The sequence below is a fragment of the Thermobia domestica genome, chromosome 12 (genome assembly GCF_964235325.1).
Source record: "Thermobia domestica chromosome 12, izTheDome1.hap1.1, whole genome shotgun sequence".
Taxonomy (NCBI): Eukaryota; Metazoa; Arthropoda; class Insecta; order Zygentoma; family Lepismatidae; genus Thermobia; species Thermobia domestica.
Genome location: NC_137465.1, coordinates 31,316,603 through 31,344,500, shown reverse-complemented (window position 1 = coordinate 31,344,500; position 27,898 = coordinate 31,316,603). Strand labels below are relative to the sequence as shown.

The following is a 27,898-nucleotide window of genomic DNA, read 5'->3' as shown; positions in this document are numbered from 1 at the left end:
GTAGAGAAAATGCTTTTGTTTCTTTCTTCGGGGGGAAAAAAATGCTAGAGCCTATGAAAAGTTCTGGCAATTATGTACAGATTACAGTGCTAGTTCCAAACAGAGTACGCTATTATTATGGCCATCTTCTGTGTATGATAATTCTACATCATGGTCTGGATCAGTAAACAACAGCAAAAGTTATAGGTAATTGTGCAGTTGCAGTGCACGAGTGTTTGTTTATAAAAATTGACAGATTTTGAACACCAAGTGGTCATTAATATTAGATTAAGAAAAGTATGAAGAAAAAGAAATACGTAAGAAATACATAACTCTCTGGATTCGCGGCTCCGTCATTTTCAACTATTGCCAAGTAGATATCTGAATTTCAACATGATCGTTAAAGTCTGCAAGATCCCTCCAAGTAGACGATCAAAATCTGTCGCTACATCAGACATTATTGAAAAGTTAAGTGATATGGTACTTCAGGATCTCCAATTAAGAGTAGCAATGCAGGAGCTCTATACATGAACTTGCATTAACGTATCGACCGTTTTGACTTAAGAATTGTGCTTCGAGAAACTCTGCAAGATGGGTGCTACAACCACTGACAATTGACCAAAAACGAAGCAGATTTGTAAACTACTTAGCCCGTTAAAAAAAAAAAAAAAAAGTTGATTATATGCATCAATTCATTATTACCGATGAAACATAAATTCACTACTACACTCTAGAAACGAAATAGCAATCAAAGCAATGGAAGCATCTTGGTTGTTTAATTCGACAGAAGATATGTATGTGAAGTCTGTCGGAAAGATCATGACTTTAGTTTTTTTGGGGGGACTCCAAACATATTCCTCATTAACTATCTTGCTTTTCATAAAATAATTACCGCTGAATATTACAAAGATTTGGAACCTTCTCCAAGAAAATATGATGGAAAAAGACCGGTTTTATGAAATAAGACATTCATCTTGCATCACAACAAGCTTGCCCTCATATGAGTGTCAGTGCAGTGGCCAAAATAAAAAGCTGGCATATTATATGCTCACATTTTTGCCTTATTTACTAGATTTGTCTCCATCATAGTTCATTCTCTTCCCAAAACTGAAAAGATACCTTGGTGCACTTCGATTTTAATCAGACGAATTACTTAAAGCATCAGTGGAGGATTATTTTAGGGGCCTGAAGGAATCTGTCTTCCACGATAGCATAAAGAGTAAAACATCACTGGACCAAGTATACTGGTGTCAATATAGAAGACTATGTTGAAAAATAAATAAAATTTTGAAGAGGTGAATTAATAAATAATGTTTTATTCGTCATTCTGAGAACGTTTTAAATGATCCTCATATAATGAGACATATTTAGACATATAATGAGAAGTCTTACCTTAAAATCCTCATTTATTAAGGTATAGCTCCTAACCTTTTCCCTTGAGACTCTTCTTTGCAGATTCTTCAGGTATTTTACGTTTGCCTTTTGTTGAACTAGTACTATATGTATATTCCCCGTGCTCGTGGGTTTTCTCGGGGTTCTCCCGTTTCCTCCCACTTCCTTCATTCCACCATTTCATTCATTTCTCATGATCACCGTCTCCTTTAGCCTAACCGGCATAATCGTGGGACGTAAAACTCAAAGATTTCATTTCATTTTTTTATGTATTTTCCATTCTTGAAACGATTTCAGATGGGAATGTGTTAAATAATTATTCTAAGCATTAGGCTAGACGAGGCATGTTGAACTCGCGGTCTGCATGTGGTTCTTACATCAAGTTTCTGTGACTCGGTTCACTCCGAGAATAAATATATAGAGCAGAGCAACTTTTTTCCTTATGAAATGGAGCACATGCTCAGCAAGATCCAAGGTAACTGACATTCATCTGACATCTGTTGTGAAAACCGCTAGTGTGAGCAGCATGTCTTCAGACATCCGAAAGCTGGTTGTTTGAAAAAGGTGTTAGGAAAGAATCATTCCAGAAAAAGATGTTAATTATCCATCTACTATCCGAATTTTTTTTTTTTTTTTTTTTTTAATTTTATTTGCCGTATTAGGTAAGATTTTATGTATTGACTCACTTCGTAAGTACATCATTAAGTGTGAAAATGGCTTTTCTTCCTTGGGTCCGCACTATTATATACTGATAACTTGCCCATTTCAGATACTGAGTTTGACTGTCTGGCCCCAGACAGTATAATTTTTCAGTACATGACGAGTTTTTCCGACGTTTCACGTATCTCTGCCTATTTCACTTAAGAAATGTCCCAAGTTATAAATTATTGCTCAAGGTATTAATTTCATACCTTGTACCTTAATATACAAGTTAGATTTTGTGAGCTTACAGTACTCAAAAGACAGAAGCAAAAAAGTTTTAATAAAAGTTGGATGATTGATTGATTGGTTCTTCGTCAGCACCGAGGCTATATGAGAAGCTATCTGCTGTTCGACCTGGATCCGAACCAGAACTTGGATTCCTTCCGGAGGCTTTGTGTTCCCATCTCGGAGATCAAAATTGGCATCAAATGCATTAAAAGCACGCTCGTTAGCCACGGAAAAATCAAATTCTAAAATACGACATTAGTAGGAGTATATGTAAATCAGCGTTCACCAAATGTGGTAAGCTATTGCTGAGTATCTAACAGTGTTGTCAGTATTTCTTTTATTCATCAGTTTTCATTCATTGTGCTTTTATTGCTATAATACTTGGTACTTTCTCACAGTTTATGCATATATATGTTCGTCACAGGCATCTTATTAATTTGTCACGGGTATTGTGAATTCGTTATGATATATCAGAAAACACAATATCTGAATATATGTTTTGCAATACTGTTATTCACATTGCAATGAAATTTTCTGTATTAAATGAACGTTGACCATATATTTTAGCATCTAAACTTACTGTGAATTTACGAAATGCTTTTTTTGCAGTTTTCGCATAATTATTATAGATGAATCTATGTCTTTAACGACCCTTATCTCGTGAAGGAAGATTTTATCTTCATTAACATTTCCTTTATTTCTGCAAGTATCCGCTCATTTGTTACAGTATATCCTGTCTACTTTTTTAAATGCTGTCTTTTATGTTTTATCTTTTCAAGGTTCTAGATAAATTATTAAGCAATACGGAGGCAAAAATAAAATGGAAAATAAATAAAGAAATCAATCAGCATATCAACATGCTTATTAAGAAAATGAGAGTATTCAGTATGGAATGAATGGATTTAATATTACCAAAATTACGTTTGTTTTTTAGACTTTTTTTAAAATGTATATATTATTTCTACCGAAGCTGTGCCTAAAATTCTTATTTACGAAATATTTCGAAAGCAGATTGGTCTCCTCCCCTTCTCAGTCGTCAGTGGTGTATTTAGGATTTTGTTTCGGAGGGGCTATGCATGAGACGGGGAAGCAGGGTGAGAGGGGAGTAATTGCCCATCTGAGTTTAAGAATCAAATATATTTTAATCGATTGTCCATTAATATACTAGGAAAAAACGTGAACGTGAAAGTTGTATGTCGGTGAAGGATCTTACTCCCCCCCTCCCCCCAGGCCAATCTGAAATGACGCTCCTGCAAACACACGTTGAATATTTGTAATCTCATTTCAACTTAACTGAGTTCATTGTGGAAATATTCAGTTTTAACTGTGTACGTTTTTACTTGAAAGAAAATATTGAGACAAGTTGAAACCGAAATATACTGATTGCAGTTTTAATGGCAAGAATTGCAGACTGGTGAATCTTACGTGATACGATACACATACAAATTTGGCATTGAATCTAACCTTTTATTCTATTCATAGAAGATAAAGAAGCATCCTCTTCCCGGGCTACTTATTATCCCCCCCCCCCCGCTCTTGATTTTCTTTATAACCAAGCTATGTAAATATTCCTTTGCTATAATAACTAAAGTCCAGTTATGTTGCTATCCGTGCAAGTTGGTGTGGAACACCAGTTTCGCTTATCAGCTTCTCTTAGTTTTGGTGTTACTGATGACAGCCGACTTGTCACAACTAACAACGGTCGAAAGTGTGATAGGAGAAACGAAAGAAAGTAACAACTAAGAAAAAGAAACAGAAAAGTAGAATGGACGAAAGAATGAAAAACCAACAGTTAGTTCTTCCATGGAATGAAATTTGACAAATATGGTATTACAGTAAACCCCCCTTAACACGAGCTCGCTTAAGCCGAACACGAGCAAAATTTTTGGTCCTGGTAGCGATGTACGTTTCTTATAGGAACTTTTATCGGTTAACACGAATTTCGGTTAGCACGAATTACGAACTCATTTTTAGTCCGTTGTCATTGTTTTTCATTTAATACGAACTTTCAAGATTTCTTTCTTTTTTTCTCCAGCTCAGTTTTTTCACATTTTACTCCAGCTCAGTTTTTTGCAATATAGTATTCATACAGAAGAAAATTGTCTAGTAAATAAGAAAGAAACGTTGGTAGAGAAATCATTTTTTTCTCCAAGAAACGCATATTTTTCTTTTCTTATGAGACGTCAATTTTTCCTCCCTCAAGTGCTGAACACTGCAGCTTCTTGGCAGACGAACTGGCGACAGCACAATACAAAACAACTTCTCTACCTATCCCCTGTAGCTGCAAACTGGTGATAGCAGTCATAAATATAGGTATGTAAAGCTATACCATTTGCGTTGTCATTTTACAAGAATCTTGTAGCTGTCATAAGAAATCTTGCATACCGATCTTTCTATTTACTGTTTACATATTACTACTTTCTGAAAGCAAGAAATATATCTCCATCCATGCAGCACTGCACTCTAATGGACAAATAGTGAACCTCCTCATTAAAAACATGTATTTTGGTGCGTTTCCCCTCCCCTCCAAAAGATTCCGTCGTTTCGGAAGCGGCAAAACTATTTTTTTCTTTATGTCAGCGGGAGGGTGATAGCAGGTAGCAAGAGAGACGATCCAGAAAGTTGAGCATGATTTGACTCCTTGCAAGATTTAAAAAGTCATTTCAAGACTATGTTTGCATGGAGAAATACTAGGCTTGCAAAATTTGTTGCATTCCAAGAGTTGGAGTTCGCGGACGTGCTTTAAGCTCGCTGTTTCTAGCACTTGACTTTTCAGGTGTGAATAATATTGACGTTATGTTTTCTACTAAATTTAACTTCTGAAGTTAGGATGAGAACATTCGAACATTTCTCAAGCGAATACGGTAACAAGTGCAGTTCTGTTTCAGACGTGCTATTCTATTGTTTCAAAGTGAGCCAGTACGAAAGAAGTCATGACCAAGAGGTAGCAGACAAGTATAAATCTGCAAACAAAACTAAAAAGTCCTAGTTTTCAGCGAGTTTTGCGGAAGCCACTAGACATTTTGCAAAAGAGTACAGTTGGCCGTGAAGCTACTAGACATTTTTGCTCCCGTCTGAGACAGCGCAATATACAGAAATTTCTCAGCAGAAAATGATCTGCGAGTACATTTTTTCAAGTTACTCATCACAGTTGCATTACATTACATGACAAGTTACAGTTGCAGTATTATTGTAATGCGTTTTTCTCAAGTTGATTTTCTGTGATGTTGCAAACTGATGCTATAAAGACGATTGATGTATGCGGTAACATAAACCTTCTTTTTAATCTTCCAAGATAAGAGAATACAGGTACTGTAGTGTTTTTATGACTACATGCATAATATACTGTAGTGCGTATGTATGGTCTGTATACTGTAGTCTATATACTAATATACTGTAGTGCATATACTTAAAAAAAAAAACTATATTCCAAAAATAAAATTTGGGTTCGGTTAACACGATTTTTTTTAACACGAACTCTTGATTTTCCGGTTCGTTGGGATTCGTGTTAACGAGGGTTTACTGATTTATGAACAAAAAACATAAGAAAATAGAAAGTCAATAAAATTCTTAGTAATGATAAGAAGGATTATTGCACGTGGAATGCGAAAAACTAACAAATTTTATTTCGGGGGGGGGGGGGGGGCTTGAGCCCAATACCTCCCTAAATACACCACTGTCAGTCATAGTAAATTAAATACAGGAGTTTGTGTCATGGATTTACATTTTTGGTGATAGATCTTTCATAAACAAAAATTATCTGAACTCACAATGTTTTGTGTTAAAGATTGTTTCTGACAGTCCATCCGGTCGGATAGTTATTACAATACTCATTTCACATAAAAGTGGTAACGTAAACTCTTTAAAAATATGTACAATTCTGTAATTTAGTGTGCCAAGTGAAAAGTCATCTAATTTACATACAATTCCAACAGAATTATCAAACAAAATTATAAATATATTCATCAAAAGTTATAAAGGTAACCAAGAAAGTTCTGTCGCTTTTTCACCCACCACCTTCGAACATCGATATGTCACCTAAGACGTACCTGGAAGATCAAAAATAGTCCCTATCAGCATCTACGACTTTCTGCAAACATTCTGGAAGGCCATGGATTCTATCGCGATAGTACTTGGTTCGCCGTGAAGCGAAGAAGATATCAAGTGCATTTTGCACCTTTACTAGGGATTTGAACTGGTGTCCTCTAAGATGATTGTCCAAGGAATGGAACAGGTTATAATCGAAAGATGCAATGTCCGGCGAGAATGGCGATTCAATAGTGTTTCCCATGCGAGGCGTAGAATGATATCCCGGGTCATCCTAGCCACGTGGGGCTTAGCGTTGTTCTGTAACAGGAGGACCCCTTTGCGATTCAGTGCTGTCTCCAGAGTTTTGAGTTTTCCTTGAACACGGTTCAACTGCTGATAATACACAGTTGCATTGGTGCTCTGACCAGTTGATAGCAGTTCCCGATGCACAATGCCGCGAGCAATCTACCAAACTCACAGAAGGACCTTCTTCTGGTGCAGTGCTTGTTTCGGCTGTTTTGGAATCGGTTCATGGGATGCTACCAATGATGACGGCGCCGTGGATCTTCATGCAGGACCCACTTCTCATTACATGTCAACACCCTGTCCAGAAATGGCTCCTTCCTTAGACAAGACAGCAAAGAAACACAGGTGTCTGCTCGCGTTGCTTTCTGGCCCGGAGTCAAATCAGGTGGGACCCATCGACCCAGCTTGTAGTGCTTCCCAAGTTGATGGAGGTGCTGCCGAATGGTTTATCCACTCACACTGAATTGTAGTCCCGTCTCCTCATATGTCTAGCCAATGTTCGCCTCAATTGCTGCTTGAAGATCTTCATTTTGTGCATGTGGTGGTCTTCCGGCACATGGTGCGTCTTCGAGTGTTTCGTCACCGTCAATAACTTGTTAAACCATCGCTGCCTTGTCTGCGTAGTCACGACACCCTCACCAAAGGCCTGGCATATCTTTTGCTCTGCTGCAGCGGCGTTTGACTCCAGTTTGAGCTCGTACAACATACACGCCCTTATAACGCTCTATGGAGGTCCCATGTTGCTTACGCAAGTTCACGGTGTAACTGAACTGCCACAACCAGGTAGTATGTTGGATATACCCATACCAACTGACCTTCGCCTTATCTCCATTCGCATTCAACTCACGGTGTGAGGACCAATGGAACACAGACCTCCACAGAAAGCGACAGAACTTTCTTGGTTACCTTTATATATGTATTTTTTACAGACCATAATTTATGAAGGAAAAAAATATTTGTTCCATCAATTTCATTTGTCAACAATCAGCATGACGAAGAAACAAACAGAACAAAATATTGAAAACATGATATCAATAATGGTCATGTGTCAAAGAATTGAAAACTGAAGTGGTGGTTGCTGCTTATTTAAATGTTATATTAAAATTTCATGGTTACGGAGTTTATATTATCAGTTTTGTATGTGAAGAGTGTACTGTAGTAGCTATGTACTGGTTGAACTGTATATAACACAGTACATTGTGTATTCAAAACATTCTTGTTCATAGAAGATCTGTTACCAAAACATGAATTCATCGATAATACTTCCTTTGTCTTGAACTGAAGAAAATCCTGTCTTTTAAATATTTCCTGAATAAAAATTTTAGCCGCAGCTTCGGTGAGTACATAGTCCTTTAAAAAAAAAAAAAAACGTGCCAAAAATGCAGCTTCATATTATGTTATTTTGTTAATAATAATAGCCAATTAAATACTGCTATGATTGTGGGTTTCCTTTATCTATATTTATAGGCTAATTAATTAATACTATCTTCTAATATCACTAGCATAATACTAGCTAGGAAGAAGTTTTGCTATTATAACTTGTGTTATACAAGTTATAATATACAGGAACAGAAAAAACACATTATACAGGAAATGTGTTCTTTCTGCTCTTAAAGTATTTCATTAGATAAGTTCCCTTGTTATCTTATATTTTCATTATTTCCACACAGTAAACTTTCTGAAGAAAAAAATGGTGAAAGTACAGGTTTTCTGCATTACATCAGTTGTTATGTACTTCATTTTGTTTGCGACGAGCCAGCTGAAAGACCAGTGTTGAGCGTGTCTGGAGATCAAGTTGTAGGATGGTGTACGGATCCTGTGAAATTGTCATTTGCAATGGATCGGCAGCAGAAAAGAGCGGAAGTAAGGATATTATTTATATATTTACTAAAATGACAACATATGATCACATTATCTATACTCAATAATAATGTCAGATGCGATTGCAGAATTTCACAGTATTTTTAAGATACATTGTGTAGATTAAAAATCTAGAGTAATTATTTCATGTTAACTACTATTTTTCATGTTAACGACATAATTAAATTCTTTTTCTAATTCCATTTTATTTTGTTCTCTTGACTATTAAGGGATGTTGCAAAATAAATAAACGCTTACATTTTTCGTCATATTGTACAGATACAAATCGGGAAATGAAATCGATACAGAAACATACGGCCACTGAACGTTACCATAAAGATATAATTGTGAAGATGTTAATAGCACACAGAAATGAGAAAAACCCAACAAAATTGTTGCAGAATGGTAAGAACGGGCGGTTAAGTCGAATTACACATGTTAAGCCAAAATACCCGAAAGTTCAGGATAGGTGGAGGAAATTCTTGTGGAGTGGTACTTGCAAGATGCATATTGCGACGCGGAAATGTATTTGAGGAAGGGGGAAAGGGCATAGGTATGGATATTACCAGAGATAGAACAAGGTATGCTGGTAATGAATTGCCAAGTCGATGTAGGTGAAGCGCCTGTGCTGTAAACAGTTTTCCGACTAGTATACGGTGTGGAACGAATAAGTTCCCTGAAAGGCCACGGAAACTAACTCCGCAACAAGAAAGAAACGTTGTTCGGAAGGAAGGAAGTGATGGTAAAATGTCTCTCACACGTTCGTAGAATGACCCATGCATCAATGTGCATAAATCTACGCTGTCAAGAGCTGTGAGACGCTCCAACTGACTCCTATATAGGAAGTGCAGACAATAGCTACGACATATGGTGCGATGTAAGGAGCGACGCGTGGCCAGGGACAAGATAGTGGGATTTGGAAGGAGGAATTGTGGCTGGGTATCTTCAGCAGTTTATAAATTAAATGGTCCTGATGGCTGAATATATTACTGGGATGACATTAGGAAAGATAAACAGATCTTCTGGAAGCGATAAGATGGAGCAAAATGAAATGAAATCTTTCAGTTTAACGTCCCACGATTGTGCTGTTTAAGCTAAGGGGGACGATGATTAAGGCAAGTAAATGATGATGGAAGAATTGGTGGAATGGGAATGCAGAAGAAAACGGGAGTACCTGGGAAAACCGATGAACACGATGTAGTCCACCTGAAACTTACTTGGTCGGGGATCAAACCAGAGATAAGCGCTGTATCACTGAGCCATCGTGCCCCCAACAAGAGGGAACAGTTGAGTGTGAAAGGCTTTGTTTACTATGTCGGAATGAACCTCTCCTTTCCTGCGTTTTGTATGACTGCAGCCACGTACTAAACGGTATTAACACAACCTATTTTCATTTGTCGTGCATACTGCTGGTACAGAATGGTTGTTTCAGCAGGACAGTTCATATAGCTGGGACCATTAAAGACTTGTTTCTGGGGAAAAACGTACATGTTCTGGACTGGCCTGTCAATTCCCCAGACATAAATCCAATAGAAAACCTGCGAGGTGTTTTGTGTCGTTTGGTGTATGGCAGGTGTAGTCAGTACAACAATGTTCGTGACTTGCAGGATGCAGTCCTTGCCGCATGGGATCAAACATCCCTAAACCTTTGCCAATGCTGGTGGACGGGATGTTTGATCGGGAACTTTAGGTGGAACTACACCGTGGTTCTTTATTGGCTATTAGAAGTGGGATTCTTATCATTTTGCAACAGTGCGTGTGGCAGTTTTATGATGATCTCTTCTTTACAGTATACTTTCTTTCCCTTGGAGTATGTCTCACATGTGTTATGTATATGTATCTCTTCTGTGCGTACCATAATTTCATATGTTCATTGCGCTACAAATGTTTAGTAAAGAACGCACACATTTGCAGCGTTTTGCAATACACCTTATAATGTCATGTAATATATATATTAGGTAATTAATCCCTTTTATTATTGTTGTTGTTGTGTTTTCTTGTTAGTCTCGATTGGAAGCGCTGAATCAAATATTGGAACTTCTTTCAACATCCAAAAATTTACTTCAGAAGGAAGAGCCTGGAGAGAGCTATGGCACTGCAACGTTTTCGAAACTTGAAAGCTCGAGTAGCCTCGAGAGTGATTTGTCATGTACCACGTTGTTAAGCTGTGTAAGTTTAATTTTATTTTCTTTCGACATATATGAGTTATGTTAATATTGTAACAGAGTAAAATTTTATTATACAATTTATATTTAAGTTGACCACAAAAAATTTGCCTTTCATGAAAATTGAATATCAATATGTATATGCTCCTCTGTGAAAATATCCACCTCTCGAGCTTCGTTTGGCCAATCCTCTAATCTATGATGCTTTAAATAAATTACTCTGAGTTCTTACAAGACATTACAATATATGGTTGTCCATTTATCTTGATACGCGGTTTTAACTTTAAAACTAATGGGCAAAAAATGCTGAAATTTTATACCATTCAGATATAGGCAGGGGGGCGGTGTTTGACATACTCTGTGACACCACAGAGTTAACAGTGTTACCGACCAAACATATTGCATGGTTCTACACGTGTTGGCTGTAAACAACTTCAGACGACAACCCCGAAGAAGATATCTTCAGCCATTGTCAACGATCATCAAGTAACGAAGATTAATGAAGTCAGCAACATTTCAGGATAAAGGGAGCCAGAACTTCGTATAAGGCATCAACCTCCACCGATTGATCATCACCTCCATTATCTAGGACAGATACCTATACACACTCCTGAATCCTGTTACTCTATGATGCATGGTCTCTGGGTTCCTACAAACTCACCATCAATCCACCAAATATCCCAGAGGAACTTATATTTAAACTGTAATTTTTATTACTACTGTATATAAGATTTTTTTTTTTTTTTATAATAAAAGGTGATTGGAAAAGCCCAAAACTTCTCGTGTACCACTTTAGCTCACCCTAAAAAAGGGAATTTTATAATATAATTGTATTGTTTCAGATGGCATTATTTTACAATATTACATTCATTATTCAGTGTTGCAAACTAAGGACGCTACAGTGTAGCATCACAAACATCCAAATTTTAGTGACCTTTGCAGCAGTGTTAGCGCAAGTGAGACAAACGGAGTAATGCACATTCAGAGAACTTTAGTTTCTAATACTATGTTCATGAAATCATGAATTTCGAATGAATACGAACAAAATTATAAGGAATTGAATATATACAGGTATTCCTTTTCCTTTCTTTCTTTTTCTGATGACAACCATTAAGGTATCTACAGAATTTGTTAATACGTAGTGTAAAAGTATTTAGGATATTTGGTTCTTAATGGAGTGCTGTATTTCTGTACGTTTCGACTTTTGTACTAGAAATAGACTGATTCTTCGTGAATAGCATTCAGGCATTTTTTTTTTTTTTTAATAATAATATAATAGAAAAATAGTTCTTGAGGCTTTAATTCTAAGGAGCAGATGCAGTATATTTTAAATAATCATAAAACTAGGTAAAAAAGTAAAAAGTATGATAAATTAAGATTGTTATTAAATTTATTATTTTAAATTCTTTATAAAGGTTCATCAACAATTGCTGGCAGGCTGTTTCGGTTTAGGATGTTTAGCTGGTGAAGATAGTACGTTATTACATCACTATTTGGATGGAATAAGAGCTGCTCAGAAGACGATACAACAGCAAATTCAGCATTCGGTGCATCGTATCTACACGTTAATGGTTGCATCATTAGCCCAGAATGAAAAAGAATCGTGTGTTGTTAATGGTTAGTATTTTTTTTTAATTCTCCTTGAAATACTCCGTAAAAGAGAATGCGGAAGTATTTAATTACATTATTATGTGTGATTTGACTTCAAATATTTTAAACAATAGATAAATGGTAACACAGTGTTAATACGTATTCTACAGTCACAGTAAAATGTTTCTGAGTCTTTTTTTGAAAGTGGGTTGCTGTTTGTCAATCAGGGGAAAATCATGAAACTTGTTTAATGAAGGGAAGTCAGGGACCTGAAAGAAATCTCTCTGAATCGCCCGAAAGTACTTCTTTTTAAGAAAAAGGATCCAAATTTCACCAACGTGAGAACTTGGCGTCTTCTTGAAAAATAAGTATTAAGGAAAATTAACCACGTAGAATTGTTTACCTGTCTTAGTTTTCCTTTGTACAGTAAGGGACACTTCTGGATGGTACACTTTTGTCGTAAATTTCCACATAGATGTACCGTCCAGAAGTGTCCGTTACTGTACCTATTTGCACTAATATCGCCACGTATGTATCTTGATGAAAATTGAGTATCTTGTACGAGATTTTTTGCAAATCAAAAGGAGTGTTAAGGTAACTTAAATTTTGTTATACTAATTCTTACCACTTTCACATTCCATAACAAAACTGGATGTACTTATTTATGGGTCGTTAAAAAAAATATTGAATATTGATGTTTAAAAGTGATGTCCTTTCAAATATGTATTTAAATTGCCAGTAATTTCATAACTACAATTTCTTGTAATAAAAAATGGATGACTGAATCGGAAATTCAACCTGGGTCTTCGGATCTCTGTGCTAGTGCACTAACAAGCGTTCTACCCGTCGCTTTCTGACCCGAGGTTGCTGTTTAGCTATTCAGATCACATGAAATGTACCATTTCCATTGTGCTTGAACAGCCCAGTACGTATTATTTTTTGAACACTTCTGACATTGAATTAGATATTCTGTGATAACTAGAAACAAACAAAATATTTCTGACGCCCTATCATTTGTGATGCAGATTACCTGAAATTCGTAGAATGATAAATGCACAACTGGTCAGTGGGTTGAACTCGTGTCTCCGGCTTACCATGCCTGTACTCTACTGACCATTTAGAACCCCCCGCTTGGTCTAGTGGCTAGCACGCTTGACTTCGATTCGCGTGGTCCCGGGTTCGATTCCCGGTGGGAATACGGTTGAACGTCCAAAGTGGTTCGGATTCCACTATAATCAGTAGGTCCACGTCTCCTTTAGCCTAGCAGGCATAACGTGGGACGTTAAACTAAATCAAATCAAACCAATCTACTGACCATTTCATATATAGCGCGCTTTCAGACCACCCACACACATTATCACTTTTGAAGTCTATGGCAGACCAGACCAGACCAGATCAGATTAGATTGGGTAACGTTATACTTAGGCATAGCTCTGATAAGCGATCGATTCCCGAACCAGTGATACATTTTTTTCTCTTCATAAAATTTGCATTACGTATACTGTATACTCTATGTATACCTTAAGGATATAGAGTAAGAAAAAATTTTGAGAAGCTTCAGGCAAAAAAACTATCATCACATGAACGTCACTTTTAAACATGATTGTACATTCCTAACATGAAAAGAGAAAGGATATATTTTCCATGCCATTCGTAATATAGAACTTCAATTAAATTTCCTTAATGTAGTAATAAACGTTTCTTTGTATATATAGTCATATTTCTTACGTGTAAGTACTTTTAACACACTTAATACATGGAGTGCTGTACTGTAGATTCTTTTCCAGGCAATCGACATCATCTACAGATCCTTACAGTATTTATTTTGAGTGTTCGGTACCAGCCAGCTGATATTGCATTGACAGTATCTTGTGGCCTACTTCCAATACTGTCTCAATTGTGTTCTGGGAGTTTCGTCCAAGGCCCAGTGTGTACTGGCAGTAGTTCTGTTCTAGCATTAGCAAGCATGCGATTATTGCATATTCTTGCCATTAGTTGTGGGTAAGTACATTATATAAATCCACTATCTAAACTAGGCATAAATAAATTCAGTTCATGGTCCCTCGTTGCTGAATGGTTGGTGTTGGTGCGTTTGATACCATAGTTTCGGGTTCGTTTCTCAGTGGGAGCCTATGTGGTTTAGATTTTATATTAAACTATAGGTTCCATATAGTCTTGGTACTGAAAATAAATGTGTAATTTCAAAATAACTAAATTCATTTCATTTTGAATTGTATAGACGTTGATCTATTTTAATACATACAGGGTGTTTTAAAATTTAACGCCGAAACGTTTGGAAGGTGATTCCTTACGCCAAGGGAAGATACAATGGTCGTGTAGATCTATGGGGAGAAGGCCTAGTTTCACAGCTAGAGCTCCCGAAGAATATATGCACCATGCTTTTAACAGAATTCTTAATTATTCTCTGATTTAATGATGAATCCAAAGCAGGCAAAAGCAGAGTCTTGATAGCAGTGAATACACAATGCGTCAGCGGGAAGTTGGAAGTGTTACGACCATCAGCTTCACGGTTCCTTATGTTCGGAATAACACGTGCTGCGATACATTGTTCCGCGATGTATTTTCACTTTTTTTTTCTTTCCTTCTTTCACGTATAAGTGTGAAATAATGCATCACACTACATATTATTACAAATACGAGGAACCATGGAGGTGACGTTCCCTAACATTTGGGACATCCCGCTGACGCATTCTGTAGCCGCTGCTGTCAAGACTTACCTTGTGCCTACTTTGGACTCACCTTCAAATCATAGAATATCTGAGAATTCTGTTGAAAACATATCTGGAAATTATGGCATGTAGAGAATCTCTTGCGCACACATTGCACGTTGCTGAAATATGCATTTTTAGATGGCATATGTGCGACTTTCTTTAGGTGATGTAGACCGTCACCATGTTCGAAATAACGCGTGTGGTAATATCTTTTCTATGATTTAAGGCAGCTCTAGCTTGAAATTAAGCACTCTTCTCCATACGTCCATATGATCTTTCTTTTCATATCTTGGTATCAGGAACCACCTCCCAAACCTTGTCGTATTGTTTTGAAACACCCTGTATAAGATTACCAATTTTAAGTGTAAAACTTGTTAAGTTTTAACTTTGGTGATTATTAAACTTGTTTAGTGTCGTTTTGCACGTTTAGAAGATTTCCAATACTATCTGATATTTATACTTCTTTCACTTATATGCAAAATCGATATTTCAGGAATTGGAAACGTAACAAGAATCTTTCGATTATAATACTTGCGTTTTTATGTCTTTCGTAATTCATGAAACTTTACATAACGGGCTACTTAAATATGTTGTTTCAATAAATTGTCATTTTAAAACAACACACAATAACAATACCGACGTAGGGACGCTTCCAGAAATGACAGAATTTTTTAATTCAAATAGTTAAATTGGTTAAAACACACCTCGTGTATATTTGTGGCATTTCTAGAGTAAAATTAATGTATACTTCAAAAATCATTCGTTTATTTACTAATTTTCCATCTACTTTGATGAATCCATTAAATTATGTTCTCTCTGAGAAAAAGTTGGAGTATTATTGGTGGAAATAAACAATAAAACATTCCTTGAAATCTTTTGTCCTATGTGCTAGTCAAAAATTTACACATAAAGTCTTCATAAACGACTAGCCTAAAATATTAGAGTAAATTTTAAATATCCTTTGCGTAACAATATAATTTTTTCTTCTTCAGAATGTATTCTCATCTTCTGGAACGTGACGTAGTGAAGAATATTGTAGATCTCATTCACTCTCAGCTACAAAGACTGCTTAGCCTAATTCCACGAGAGTCAGAAAAGAGCTCACAAGGAAACGCAAAACCAGTGGACACAACTGATTCACATGACAGTGACATAATTGAAGAACAAAAGAGATTCGAACTTCCAAAATGGAATAATTTCACGGAAGTAAGAGCAAGTCAGAAATCGATTGAGAGAAGTTTGGGAGATTTTCTTGTGTTTATTCGTCACGTAGCGTCTAGTAGCATTGTTCGATCTCTTCTTGCTATGCAAAATTGGACAGATACTTTATTAGCAATCATTGGACAGCAAACGGATTCGAAACTTCCCAGGATACATTCACTGAGACCAAAGCTCCTTGCGTTACAGCTCTTAGGGACCGTTCTTCCAAGTGTGGACTCGAACTGTAGCGCTGAGCATAAAGAACAAGTAAGTAGCGTTTTTATCAATGAAATCTTAGTAAGTTTCACTTTATAGATTTTTTTTTTTCATTTGCATTCGAAAAAAAAAAAAAGAATAGAAACTAGTTGATATTGTAAAATTGCTTATAGATTGATTTCCACTATTAACCAAGCTGATTACAGTCTCCTACAATCTAGTTTGGTGAAATGAACACTTCCGGTTTGTTTATGTTCAATTACAAAGAAAGAAAAAGTAAAGCATCCCTGTTCGAATTTTAGAAAAAAATCTTTAAGCTTTACGTCCCACGGTTATGCCGGTTAGGCTAAAGGAGACGGTGAAGATGAGTAATGAATGAAATGGTGGAATGAAGAAAGTGGGAGGAAACGGGAGAACCCCAAGGAAACCCACGCACACGGTCGAATTTTAGAGTATTCTATGTACACTCATGTCCAAAATGATTGTCGCATATCTATAACTGTCTTCTTGTAAGAATATAATTTGATAATGATTTTGCAGGGAACTTTTAATACTGATACTATGTGTATAATCGAGAAATGTATATTTGTGGTAAATTTCATAGGAAAAGAATTATAAAGACGAAAATTAGAATGACTAAAACAAAATGTTGCTAAATGGACAAGAAAGTTTTATTTTCGTTTTATTGTTCTTATTTACTGCTCTTTTGACATGACATATGCCACATACATGTCTTTGCCAATTATACACAAACTAACATTATAAGAAATACCGGGCGAATTCGTTATCAAATTATATTCCTATAACAACAGACATGCGACAATAATTTTGGACATGAGCGTACATACTCTTAGATGCACTGCGAATAGCATCTGATGGACGAAGGAAAGTTTGAAGGAAGGATTTTGAGAATACTTACCTTGAAGATGGGCATATGAAGATGGTTGAATATATAATGATGAACTGTGCTCTGAGATAGACAGATGGGGGAGTCTGGGCGTTGCAGGAATATCGATTATAGTTAATACACATCATAAAAATAATTATAATTTCGCTAACGTAAAAGGCTGGAGTGCATTTAAGAATGTAAGGTTCGAAGAATTGCAATTACAGAAAAGATATATCATGTTTTTATTATTTTTGTGATGGGCGGTCAGAATAATGTCGAATGTCAGACTAGTTTTATGTCTGGGTTCCCACCAATTCCTTTTTACAAATGAGATTGTAGTGTGTGATGATAGGAAGGGGGTCGTGAAAATCGTTTTTCGGTTTCAGGTGAGTTAGAAAATATTGAACAAGCATGATTCGTATCTTTGTATAGGTAATAGAAATTACAATAGTATTGAATTTGAATTGAAGAAACTTTGAAATAGAGGATTTGATAGTCGCTGATTTGTTCTCGGTGGACTGTTTTAGAATTCAATTGAATATCAAGGCTGAGGGTATCCTCAGTTGGGAGTGTCAACTATACAGAGTTCTAATGTAATTATTGAGGAATGTCGTAGTGAAATATTTAGGGGTTCTTGGAATTGCCCAAATATTGAATAGGGAACGTTCAGAGATGAGGGTGGAAGCTTCAGAAGTGGAAGTATAGATAGGTTTACAGTAAATTAATTTCGAGAAATTCATTCTCAAGCCTGTCATCCACATCAAGAAAGATGACAGTGTGGTTGAAGGACAGCTGAATTTAAGATGACTATAAGAATGGTCCTGTTATTATTTGGCCATGGGTGCTAAAGTGATGATGAGCGAAGAATTTGTTTCGTTGTTTATTGAAGTTCGTCTTCAGCGCCGAGGCTGTATGAGATGTGAGCCTACAGTTTAAGGTGGAATCCAAATCAGCATAATGCATTCAAATTGTAATGCTCTCTCAGTCTTAATTGAACCCGAGACCATCGAGGAGGGCAGAAGAATTCGTTGTTTCAGACGACCCATTAATAGATTGCCATATATGGAGCCCGTTTGAATGCCCTTGATTTAAATATTGTGGTTATTACTAAATGTAAAGTTGTTTCCTTCGACGCAAGTAATGTAATTCACAAGAGTTTGTAGTGCCGGACGGACAGTCAATAGTGCTACGTAAACATCCTCAGTTGACTGCGGCAAAGTAGGGATACGTCAGAAAGAAGATCACAGACACCTGGGTGGTGCATCACGACAACATACCATCCACGCCTTGCTTGTCGTACGGGAATTGCTTCCCAAACACAACGTGACCACGCTACCTCACCTACCGTACAGCGCGGATTTGGCACCGCCAGGCTTTTTTTTTTTTTTTTTTTTCAAAGGAACACCATATTGGAACGACAAGGGGCTCAAAGCAACTTCAACTCACTGAGGGAGGTTGCCGTCGTCGACTTCCAGAAGGCAGTTCTACTAGCAGCGGTGTGTCGATACACAAGGCTGCTATTTGAAGAATTTTAGTCATTTGTATTTTGACCTGTAATGTCTAAATCTGTTTTTCTGAATGTTTTCTCGAAACGTTTGAGACAGACCCGGGATTCCATATCAAGCTGCGATTTATACAAATAAGAAGAATACGCAAGGCCTTGATTTTATGCCTGTGTTATTATACGTATATTAAATAACTTTGTAAAAATTTTTAAACATGCCAGTACCTGAAGCTTGTACTGGACTCTGTAGACGTAATAATTTATTCCTTAACAAGATACATTTTATGAGTTTTATGAAAGAATAATTTATTCACAGTATGAATAATAACAATGGAAAATCACTCTCTGTTTTTGTTTTAAAGGTTATTCGAGAGTTATTTTGTCAACTCGCAGCCAATATGTGGACAGTTCCGCAAGCTATTGCAGATGAAGAAGCACTACGAAAGGGCCAGGCGCTGCAGAGAAAACTTCAAAGTCTGAACAGCCCAGGTGAGTGATTCATGATTATTGCATAGTGAAAATCTTTTTTAAAAGAAAAATAGCTAGTAAGTCTAGTTTCTTCCGTCTGACTAGTTTTCGTTAATTAAAAATACTATTTAGGACGATCCAAATCTGAAACAACGCAAAGATTTAAACACACAACTTAACAAGAAGTATCATGAATCAGGTATAGCTTTCGATGTTTTAGTGTAGTATATCTTTGACTGTGATTGATCACTCAAATAAACCTGCTACAACAGGTAAACCTCCATAGGTTGTCAGAAATTTAAAGGATTACGCAATTAGGCTAAAGAATAGAAATGCAATTAAATTAAAGCTTTGAGTTTAACGTTCCACGTTTATGTCCATTAAGCTAAGACAGACTATGATTAAAGGAAGTGAATGATAATGGAAGAATTGGTGGAATGAGAAAGTAGGAGAAAACAGGAATATCCTGAGAAAACCCACGAGTACAGTGTTGTCCACCACAAACTTACTTGGCGGGGGATCGAACCAGGATCCCCAAGCACCAGAAATAAGCGCTCTACTACTGAGCCACCGTGCTCCTCACTAAAGAATCGAGTTACGTGAAGAGATTGAAGAACGGGAAAAAAAATCGATAGTGTCTGAAGAAGGATATGTTAGATATCCGAAACTGTCACATTTATTATTTTATAATAAAACGGTGCTTTGCTCAGCATTTGCATTTTAATGTAAGAAAATAATGCATTTTTACGGCTGGATTTTGGACCTGTGAATAGGTGATCACTAAATGCTGAAAGTGTTCCCTTAATGTAGAGTGACTAGACGTTCCGCTTTATCTTTATATATATATATATATATATATATATATATATATATATATATATATATAAAGTAAGTTGTCCGGTGCCCCGAGAAAGCTGCAAACGGGACACAAAATATCTTCTTTTCCTTGCCTTTTTCGTTTCTTTAATTGTCCTGTTTTTGGCTCGCAGTTATATGGTATACTAGAAATTTTTGGTATAGACATCTACGTTGTTTTTAAGAGAAAGACTGACCTTTCTACAATAAATTTAGTCATCAAAAAAATCTGTCATTCAAGACATAATCGATGTGCCTAATCCCGGTAGTAATTAAATGTTAAAAGATAATGTAAAAATTGGAATAATTTTAAATAAATAAAAAATTGGTTATTTTGAAGAGCTAAAGACTTCGTCCTCACTAACATGAATAAAGACATAACAATGACTATACTTAGGCGGATTGTCAAATTATGCCTGTTTGCCGTGTGTCTTGTTTTATTTCTATTATATTTATTATTATATTCTAAAATCGATCACCCTACTTTAAAGCATGTGAATCAATGTCTTTGGAAGGAATAATAGTATTCCAACATGTCCTCCTTGTCGGATGTTTTTAATGAACCAATAAACTCCTTTCTTGACCTGGAACAATAGTTCGACCTCAATATTTCTATTTCTATTTTTTTTTTTAATTCTAATCTTGAGTATGTATAGGTTTTTTCAAAGATAACATGGCGTGTTGTTGTGGTAATTGTGAAATCTTTTATTAGATAATGATACATATGACAGACTAATTGAAATGCTTAGTTTTGAAATGTTTTTTGAAATGTTGGTAGCTATTGAAATGTTTTTAAACTTAAGTGAATCACCCAAAACTATACATTTTTATTTTCTGAAGGTTGAAAATACATACATGTTTGAAGGATAGATTTTGAAACATTATCCCTTACGATAATTGTTAAGGAACTAATGCGTATTTACTATCCAGTATGTAATATCGTTGGCTCTTACAATATGTTCTACATGTTTTAATCATAAGGAAACTTGCGTTTATAAATTATCAGCAAGTGTGTGAAATTTTGTGGAATGCAGCAGCAAACTACAAAGAACTGATCAGTTGGTAAAACAATTGTCCGGCAAGCGGAAGATGGAGATTCGAGTCCCTACTAGTCCAGCGGTTCGACTTTTTTATTTTTTATACTGTCATTGTTCCATACTTACTGATACCTAGAGCTCCTTCGTGGCTAAGCAGTTAGCGTACGCGCCTTTGGCGTAGGAGACCCGGGTTCGATTCCAGGCTAGAGCTCATGTGGTTCGGATTCCACGTTAATCAGTAGGTCCACGTCTCATATAGCCTCTCTGCCGAACGAGATGTTAAACTCAGAATCAACCTACTGGTATCTAATAATATCACTAAGTTTAAAATAATTTAAGCAATTTACATGTTCTTATTTAATTAAGGTCTTCCAGAAATATTTTCGCAGGTTGTAGTATTGTTTGTTCTAAAAATAGGTTAGATTCCCAATATTCGGAGGTACTGGTTCTAAATTAGCTTGAAACTATTAAAAGAGTCAGTCATTTTTTTAACTCTGTACTTGAATGATGTAAAATTTACATAAGTGTTCAAATTTTATGAAAAAATAATTTAGATATTAAATCACGTAACAGCCAGGAGTTAGATGATGGTTGAGAGTTCAATGATAAAAAGTTATCAGTCTTGATAGCCAATGGAGTCATAATAATAATAATAATAATGGAAGTTGGCTTAAGATATTTTAAGTAAAGATCCCTTCAAGAGAATTTGCTAACACATACTTCCTTATTATTGTACGGAACAAAACTTTTGCAGATACAGTGTTGGAAATTTTGAGTTTAAATTAGTGGTGGGCACAAAAACCGGTTTTTCGGTTTTTAGGAAAACCGAAACCGGTTTTTGATTAAAAAACGATTTTTCATCGAAACCGGTTTCGGTTTTTTCTCCAAAACCGCTTCGGTTTTTTTTACCGGATCCGGTTTCGGTTTTCTTCAAAACTGTTTTTTTTTTTTTTTTTTTTCAAAATTGTGTCTATTTCTGACCAGAATAGTGTTTAATTCTCAAAAAAAGCGATTCCGTTTACACAGGAATAGTTTTATGTTTTCCAAAAGTTTTCACCGAAACCAATTTTAGAGAAAACCGAAACCAGTTTCGGTGAAAAACCGAAACCAGTTTTGGTGAAAAACGAACCGGTTTTTGGAGAAAACCGAAACCGGTTTCGGTTTTTCTAGAAACCGGTTCTGCCCATCCCTAGTTTCAATATCTATCAGAAAGTGCGCCCGTGAGACAACTCGAACTGAGTGCTCAAAAAGTATAATATAGAGCCACCTTAATAACAGGGTAACCATCCCAGGCGGCTTCACAAACAACTATTCGGACAGATAACTGATAGAACAAATGATAAGCGTTTGTCTAGGTTATGATATCCCACAATCTGTAGATTTTGGCGTTGCTAGAGAATGATTGCTTCCAAAGCCCAGCTGGCGATCAAGTATCTTCCCTACTGTCTCAGACACACTCCGTAAGGTTTAAGTCCGAACACCTAGAAGACTAGGGTAGAAGGTATATACAAGTAGGAAGCACTCTGGGTTGTCGTGTATTGAAATGTGCGTTATCCTGCTAGAAAGTGAAATCACCAGTGTCTAATTAGGTTAAGACGACGTCACACGTGTATAGCGCACTAGTCATACATCTTCTTTGCGGTGGGTAAACACCGTGTGCGTGGGTTTTCTCGGGGTTCTCCCGTTTCCTCCCACTTCCTTCATTCCACCATTTCATTCATTACTCATCATCACCGTCTCCTTTAGCCTAACAGTCATAAACGTGGGACGTAAAACTCAAAAATTTCATTTCATTTTTAGTCATACATCTTAACAAAAACCAAAGGCGAGCTGGATATGTAGCTTATTGCCTTCATATTACAATGCCAAGTGTGGAGAGTGCAAACACACAATAAATTATACAGTTCACCTGTTATGCCTACGGGCAGTCATATGACCGTCTCAATGTCCGAAATAAGAATGATTACTCTCCATTCGTCTTGCTACTGCAATCACTTCCGATACCATCGAAAGCATTCTCCGTGATGAACAGATGTCAAAATGATTTTTAGTGTTTATGCCTTTGCATAGGGCTCAGATTGGTTCTAATAGCACTGGCAATCATATCGTATCGGTTAAGGGGTCCCGAACGTCCTTTTGGTCGTTGCAGGAACACTGGGAGGAGGTATGTCTGGTGTGAGAACCCTCTGCTTCCTATCGTGTACTGTATTGAACCACTAACACGTCAGAAGAACGACAATTGCGTGGAATGACCAGCCGATCTCTCGCAGCCACTATACGTTGACGCTCAAAGTCAGCTACACAATTGAAATTCATTGGTGTAGCCTGGCATTACAGACAAAGACTGTGGTCCACATGCAATACATCGTATTTATCTACTACTTTCAAGGTAATATTAGCACGTCCTTTACAGACGACACTTCATGAATATCGTTCGAATCAGACGTTGTATTCTTAAATGTGTTTCCCCGAGTATACCTTCTCCTTATTTGACTTTTCATAATACAGACAGCATATAAATACATTAAATACTCTCCCTCAGATAATTTTTTTATCATCAGACCTGAATCCCGAATCTCTAAATCTATTTCCGTTGAATATTAGATAGTTTTCACCTACCAAAAGTTTTATTATTCGACGTAAAACGACCTGGATATAAATGATCAAGTTGTGTAATTTTTATCGTTGAATGAACTTCTGCGAAATTCCTGATTATATGTTATTTATTTAACATCTCTTGAATTTAAATTTAGGTAAAAATAGAAGTAAGTTTACATGTCGTTTTGTTTTTCTGTTTAGGGAGTACACCATACAAAGACACACGATCAGAAGAAAATTTGTGTGTTCAGGAAGCGGGATTTGATCCTGATAAAACTTTGTGTTGCTCAGTGGAAAACAGCCAAACTCTAGTACATGGTCCGGGAGGTCGTGGATATGGACTGGGTACTACAGGAATTACTTCAGGTACAGTTTTTCATCTTTATATATATCTACTGAAGACTTAATGATATGTGTAAATATTAGGCGAAAGAGGTAAGTGAACTACTAACTTCGGAATGATCGATATATACCATTTTTATTTTAAGCATAGTTGATAATGTGGAAATTAAACTGATACTGATCGGTAGAGAATCTTACATTTTAAAATGCGGAACCGTCACTCACTAACTTATATCTAAATTATTTTTGAACTTGAAAAGGGAATCTTGTGACATATCAAAGAAGTTAGTGATTTTCGCTATTAAAACAAACAAATAAACAAAAGTTTTAAAATCGTTCATAACCGAATTTAGATAAGCACAGTAATTCAGTAATTCAGTATGTAAGTTGCAATACGCCATTTTATTTTAAAACAATTGTTGAATGTAAAGAAAACGTATGTAAGTGGTTTATTAAGAGGGTCGTTACTGTAAGGGGCGTATGACCTTCAGCAATTATCTTAAAAATGTCTGTTTGCAATATTGATTGAACTTGAATAGAAATGAGTCATACGTTATATCAGTTTAAAAAAAAAAAGAAGGAAATCTAATAAACGCAAGTGTAATAATTGTTTAAGTATACCAGTGTTCTTATATAGCGGCAGAAATTGACGCATCTTATTGAATAATTAGACCGTTTTGTCTTAATAATACCGATGATCATTTGAAAATTATGATCAAATGTACGGTCTTAATTTTTTTAAACCAGTGTAGACTTTTTATTAAAACTTCTCTTTTATATTTTTCTTCATGATACCTAGAGGATCAATGCAGGACGAGGCATGTAAAAAAATAAATAAATAAAAACAATAAACCGATAATTTTTACGCGGAGCTGATAACACTGAGAGTTAGATACATGTGAGTAGTAGTAAGGTGAAATGGCTACCATAATACAAAATCCCACCAAAATTTAAGTGAGGTCTATTATGCGATTTCTGAACGCCAAAGGACAGAATGGGGCTGACATCTATCGGGAAGTGTGTCATTTACGGACCGATAGTAATGAGTGAAGAAAAGTTGAGGCAATGTTGCAAAGAGTTTCGGGAAAGGTGTTCAGATGTTCATGGCGATGAGCGTAGCGAAAGGCCTGCTCAGACGGACGATCTGGTGTGGAACGCGTTAACAATAAAGTGCGATCCAATCGCCGGATCACAATAACTGAATTCGCCACGCCGGATCACAATAACTGAACTCACCAAAGAGTTCCTAAAAGTGTCCGCGGAAACAGTGCATCGAATGTTTTGGGACCAAAAGATGTGCTTCTCGTGGAGGTCTTGGAACAGGACGAACAATTACAGAAGGTGTGCTTTGCCGAATACTGAATAATCTGTGACGTGTCATCCAAAATCGACGAAAAGGAATGCTACTCTCGGAAATTCTTCTGATTCATGACAACGTCCGCCCACACACAACTGCTCATACTGTTGAGACAATTCAAAGATTTCGATGTGCACTGTAATCCTTCTTACAGTTCCGACCTTACCCTCAGCCAGTTCTTTCTTTTTCTTCACCTGAAAAAGTGGCTTGCATCTAAGCGTTTCAATGACAGTGAAATGCTCAAGACATCAGTTGTGGCCTGACTTGTAGACTTTTACACAGAGAGTATACCAATGCTTGTGTCAAGCTACTAGAAATGTCTGGAGGTTCGTGATGTCTATGTCGAAACATAGCCAAAGTATGTGCTTCTTGTATATCAATCACAATAAATTTCATCTTCTATCATTTTCTTGTTTTCTAAAAAAAAATAACGTTTTTTTTTTGTTTTTTTTTTAAGATATAATATAAAGAAGGTTATGTCCTCAACGTGAAATCATCTTTATATTTTCATCTGCTGAGCTACAAAAATCTTTAATAACATTATTATTTAAGAGATCTTGCATAACTTAATTAATATTATAACAAATCAACAAAACCTTTTCTTATAATCTGTAGTTGCCGGTAAATTATACTCCATATATGTTCTTCTGTGTGTGCAATTTTCTTTAGCGTAGAGAAAACATAATGTGCTATAAGGTTCAGAAAACTGTATTGAAATTGATCTAACAAAAATCTTAGTTTCTAAATTCGAGAACCTGTACGAAGTAAGAATAATGTTTTCTAATCATTGTACATATTTTTATTGTGTAAATTGTAGTTATCCAATAAAGTTTAAGATGGATTATGATTATTTTGCATTTTCAGTGCGCTTAATAAAGTTATATACAAGGGTGAATCAAAAAGTAAGGTGAATTGTTGATTTAAAGAAAAGCGTACAGAGATACGTCGATGAAGCTTTACTATGTTTGAAGTATGGTATCACACTATTATTCGAAGAAGGAACCGTAGTTGTCTAAACATTTATTCCAACGTGGTACCAAATCATCCATGCCCTGTTCAAAGAAATGTGGTTCCAGATTTCCTAACCAGGTACGTGTAGCCTGTTGTGCCTCTGTCAGTGTCTGGAAACGCTGCCCACGGAGATGTTGCTTCAGGGGGCCGAACAAATGGTAAACCGACGGGGCTAAATCAGGGCTATACGGAGGGTGATCGAGAATTTCCCACTTGAAGCCGCGGAGGTGTGTACGGGTCCGTTCGGCTGTATGTGGACGTGCGTTATCATGCAGTAACAACACGCCCTCTCGGAGTGCCCCCCGCCGTTTCTGCCGTATGGCTGCTTTCAGCCTGTCCAGGGTTTGGCAGTAGGTGTCTGCATTAATGGTCGTACCCTTTTCCAGAAATTCAACATGAATAACACCGAGACGGTCCCAAAAGACAGTAGCCATTGTTTTCTGGGCAGATGCTATTGTCTTGCATTTCTTGGCCTGTGGTGATGGATGTTTCCATGTCATGCTCTGACGTTTGGATTCAGGTGTCCATAGAGGTATCGGAGTTTCATCGCCCGTTATGATGCGATGAAGGAATGAATTTCCTTCGTCGGCTCAGGGAAATGCCCATTCGCTGGTTTTTGTGTTCGTTACTCAGAAGCTTGGGTACCCAGCGCGCACACACTTTTGTGAAGCCCAGTTGGTCATGGACGATACCGCTTACGGAACCATAAGAGATATTCAATTCATTGGCAATGTCCTGCAACCGCACTCTTCTGTCTTCACGAATCATGGCATCGACGACAGCCACATTCGTGTCGGTGATGGACGTTGATGGTCTGCCACTTCTGCCATCATCTGTGACAGTACTCCTACCACTTGCAAATGTGTTACACCACACGTACACTTGTTTCAGCGGCATAACACTATCTCCGTAGACCTGCACCAATTCTCGATGAATATCACATGGTTTTGTTCCCTTGGCCCAGAAAAAACGAATGACACCGCGCACTTCCTCCTTGGTGTAATGTTCCAGTCGTTGCGCCATCTTTGAGTTGCTCTCAGCACCAGATGGGTGGACATAGAATGTTGTACAAGCCGTCATACTTCTACTACCAGATTACCTGTAACATGGAAAAGAATTAATTAGCTACACACAATACTATGGGTTTGACAGGCAATTTCACCTTACTTTTTGATTTATCCTTGTATGAAATTTATTCAGTTCTAAAGCCTAATGATGAAAAGAAGTATAAATTGTTCGTATTAACTTTTTAACCTTTCCTGGTACTTGTATGTGTACATTGTCTTTTCACGTTAAATAAAATAAGAAATACTATTCACTCATGCTTATATGTCCACAGTACAATAAGGTTTGTGATGCAGTTAATTTTTATCATTGCTTACAGCCATTAACTCCAAGCACTAAATATTAGATAATTTGGGAAATGGTAAACAATGAT

General features: G+C 36.6%; 1 protein-coding gene across 2 annotated transcripts in view; it reads left to right on the top strand.

Annotated features, from left to right (window-relative positions):
* The window catches only part of LOC145666394 (putative E3 ubiquitin-protein ligase HERC1), a 255,934-nt gene that overhangs the window by 106,515 nt on the left and 121,521 nt on the right, over positions 1-27,898 (top strand). The window contains exons 24-30 of one of the 2 annotated variants that reach the window (XM_081733597.1): positions 8,307-8,499; positions 10,501-10,665; positions 12,077-12,278; positions 14,027-14,252; positions 15,976-16,450; positions 19,155-19,281; positions 23,952-24,116. In XM_081733597.1, coding sequence (XP_081589723.1) covers positions 8,307-8,499; positions 10,501-10,665; positions 12,077-12,278; positions 14,027-14,252; positions 15,976-16,450; positions 19,155-19,281; positions 23,952-24,116 — 1,553 coding nt within the window. The remainder of the gene's footprint in view (positions 1-8,306; positions 8,500-10,500; positions 10,666-12,076; positions 12,279-14,026; positions 14,253-15,975; positions 16,451-19,154; positions 19,282-23,951; positions 24,117-27,898) is intronic. The other variant, XM_081733598.1, reaches the window with a different exon arrangement.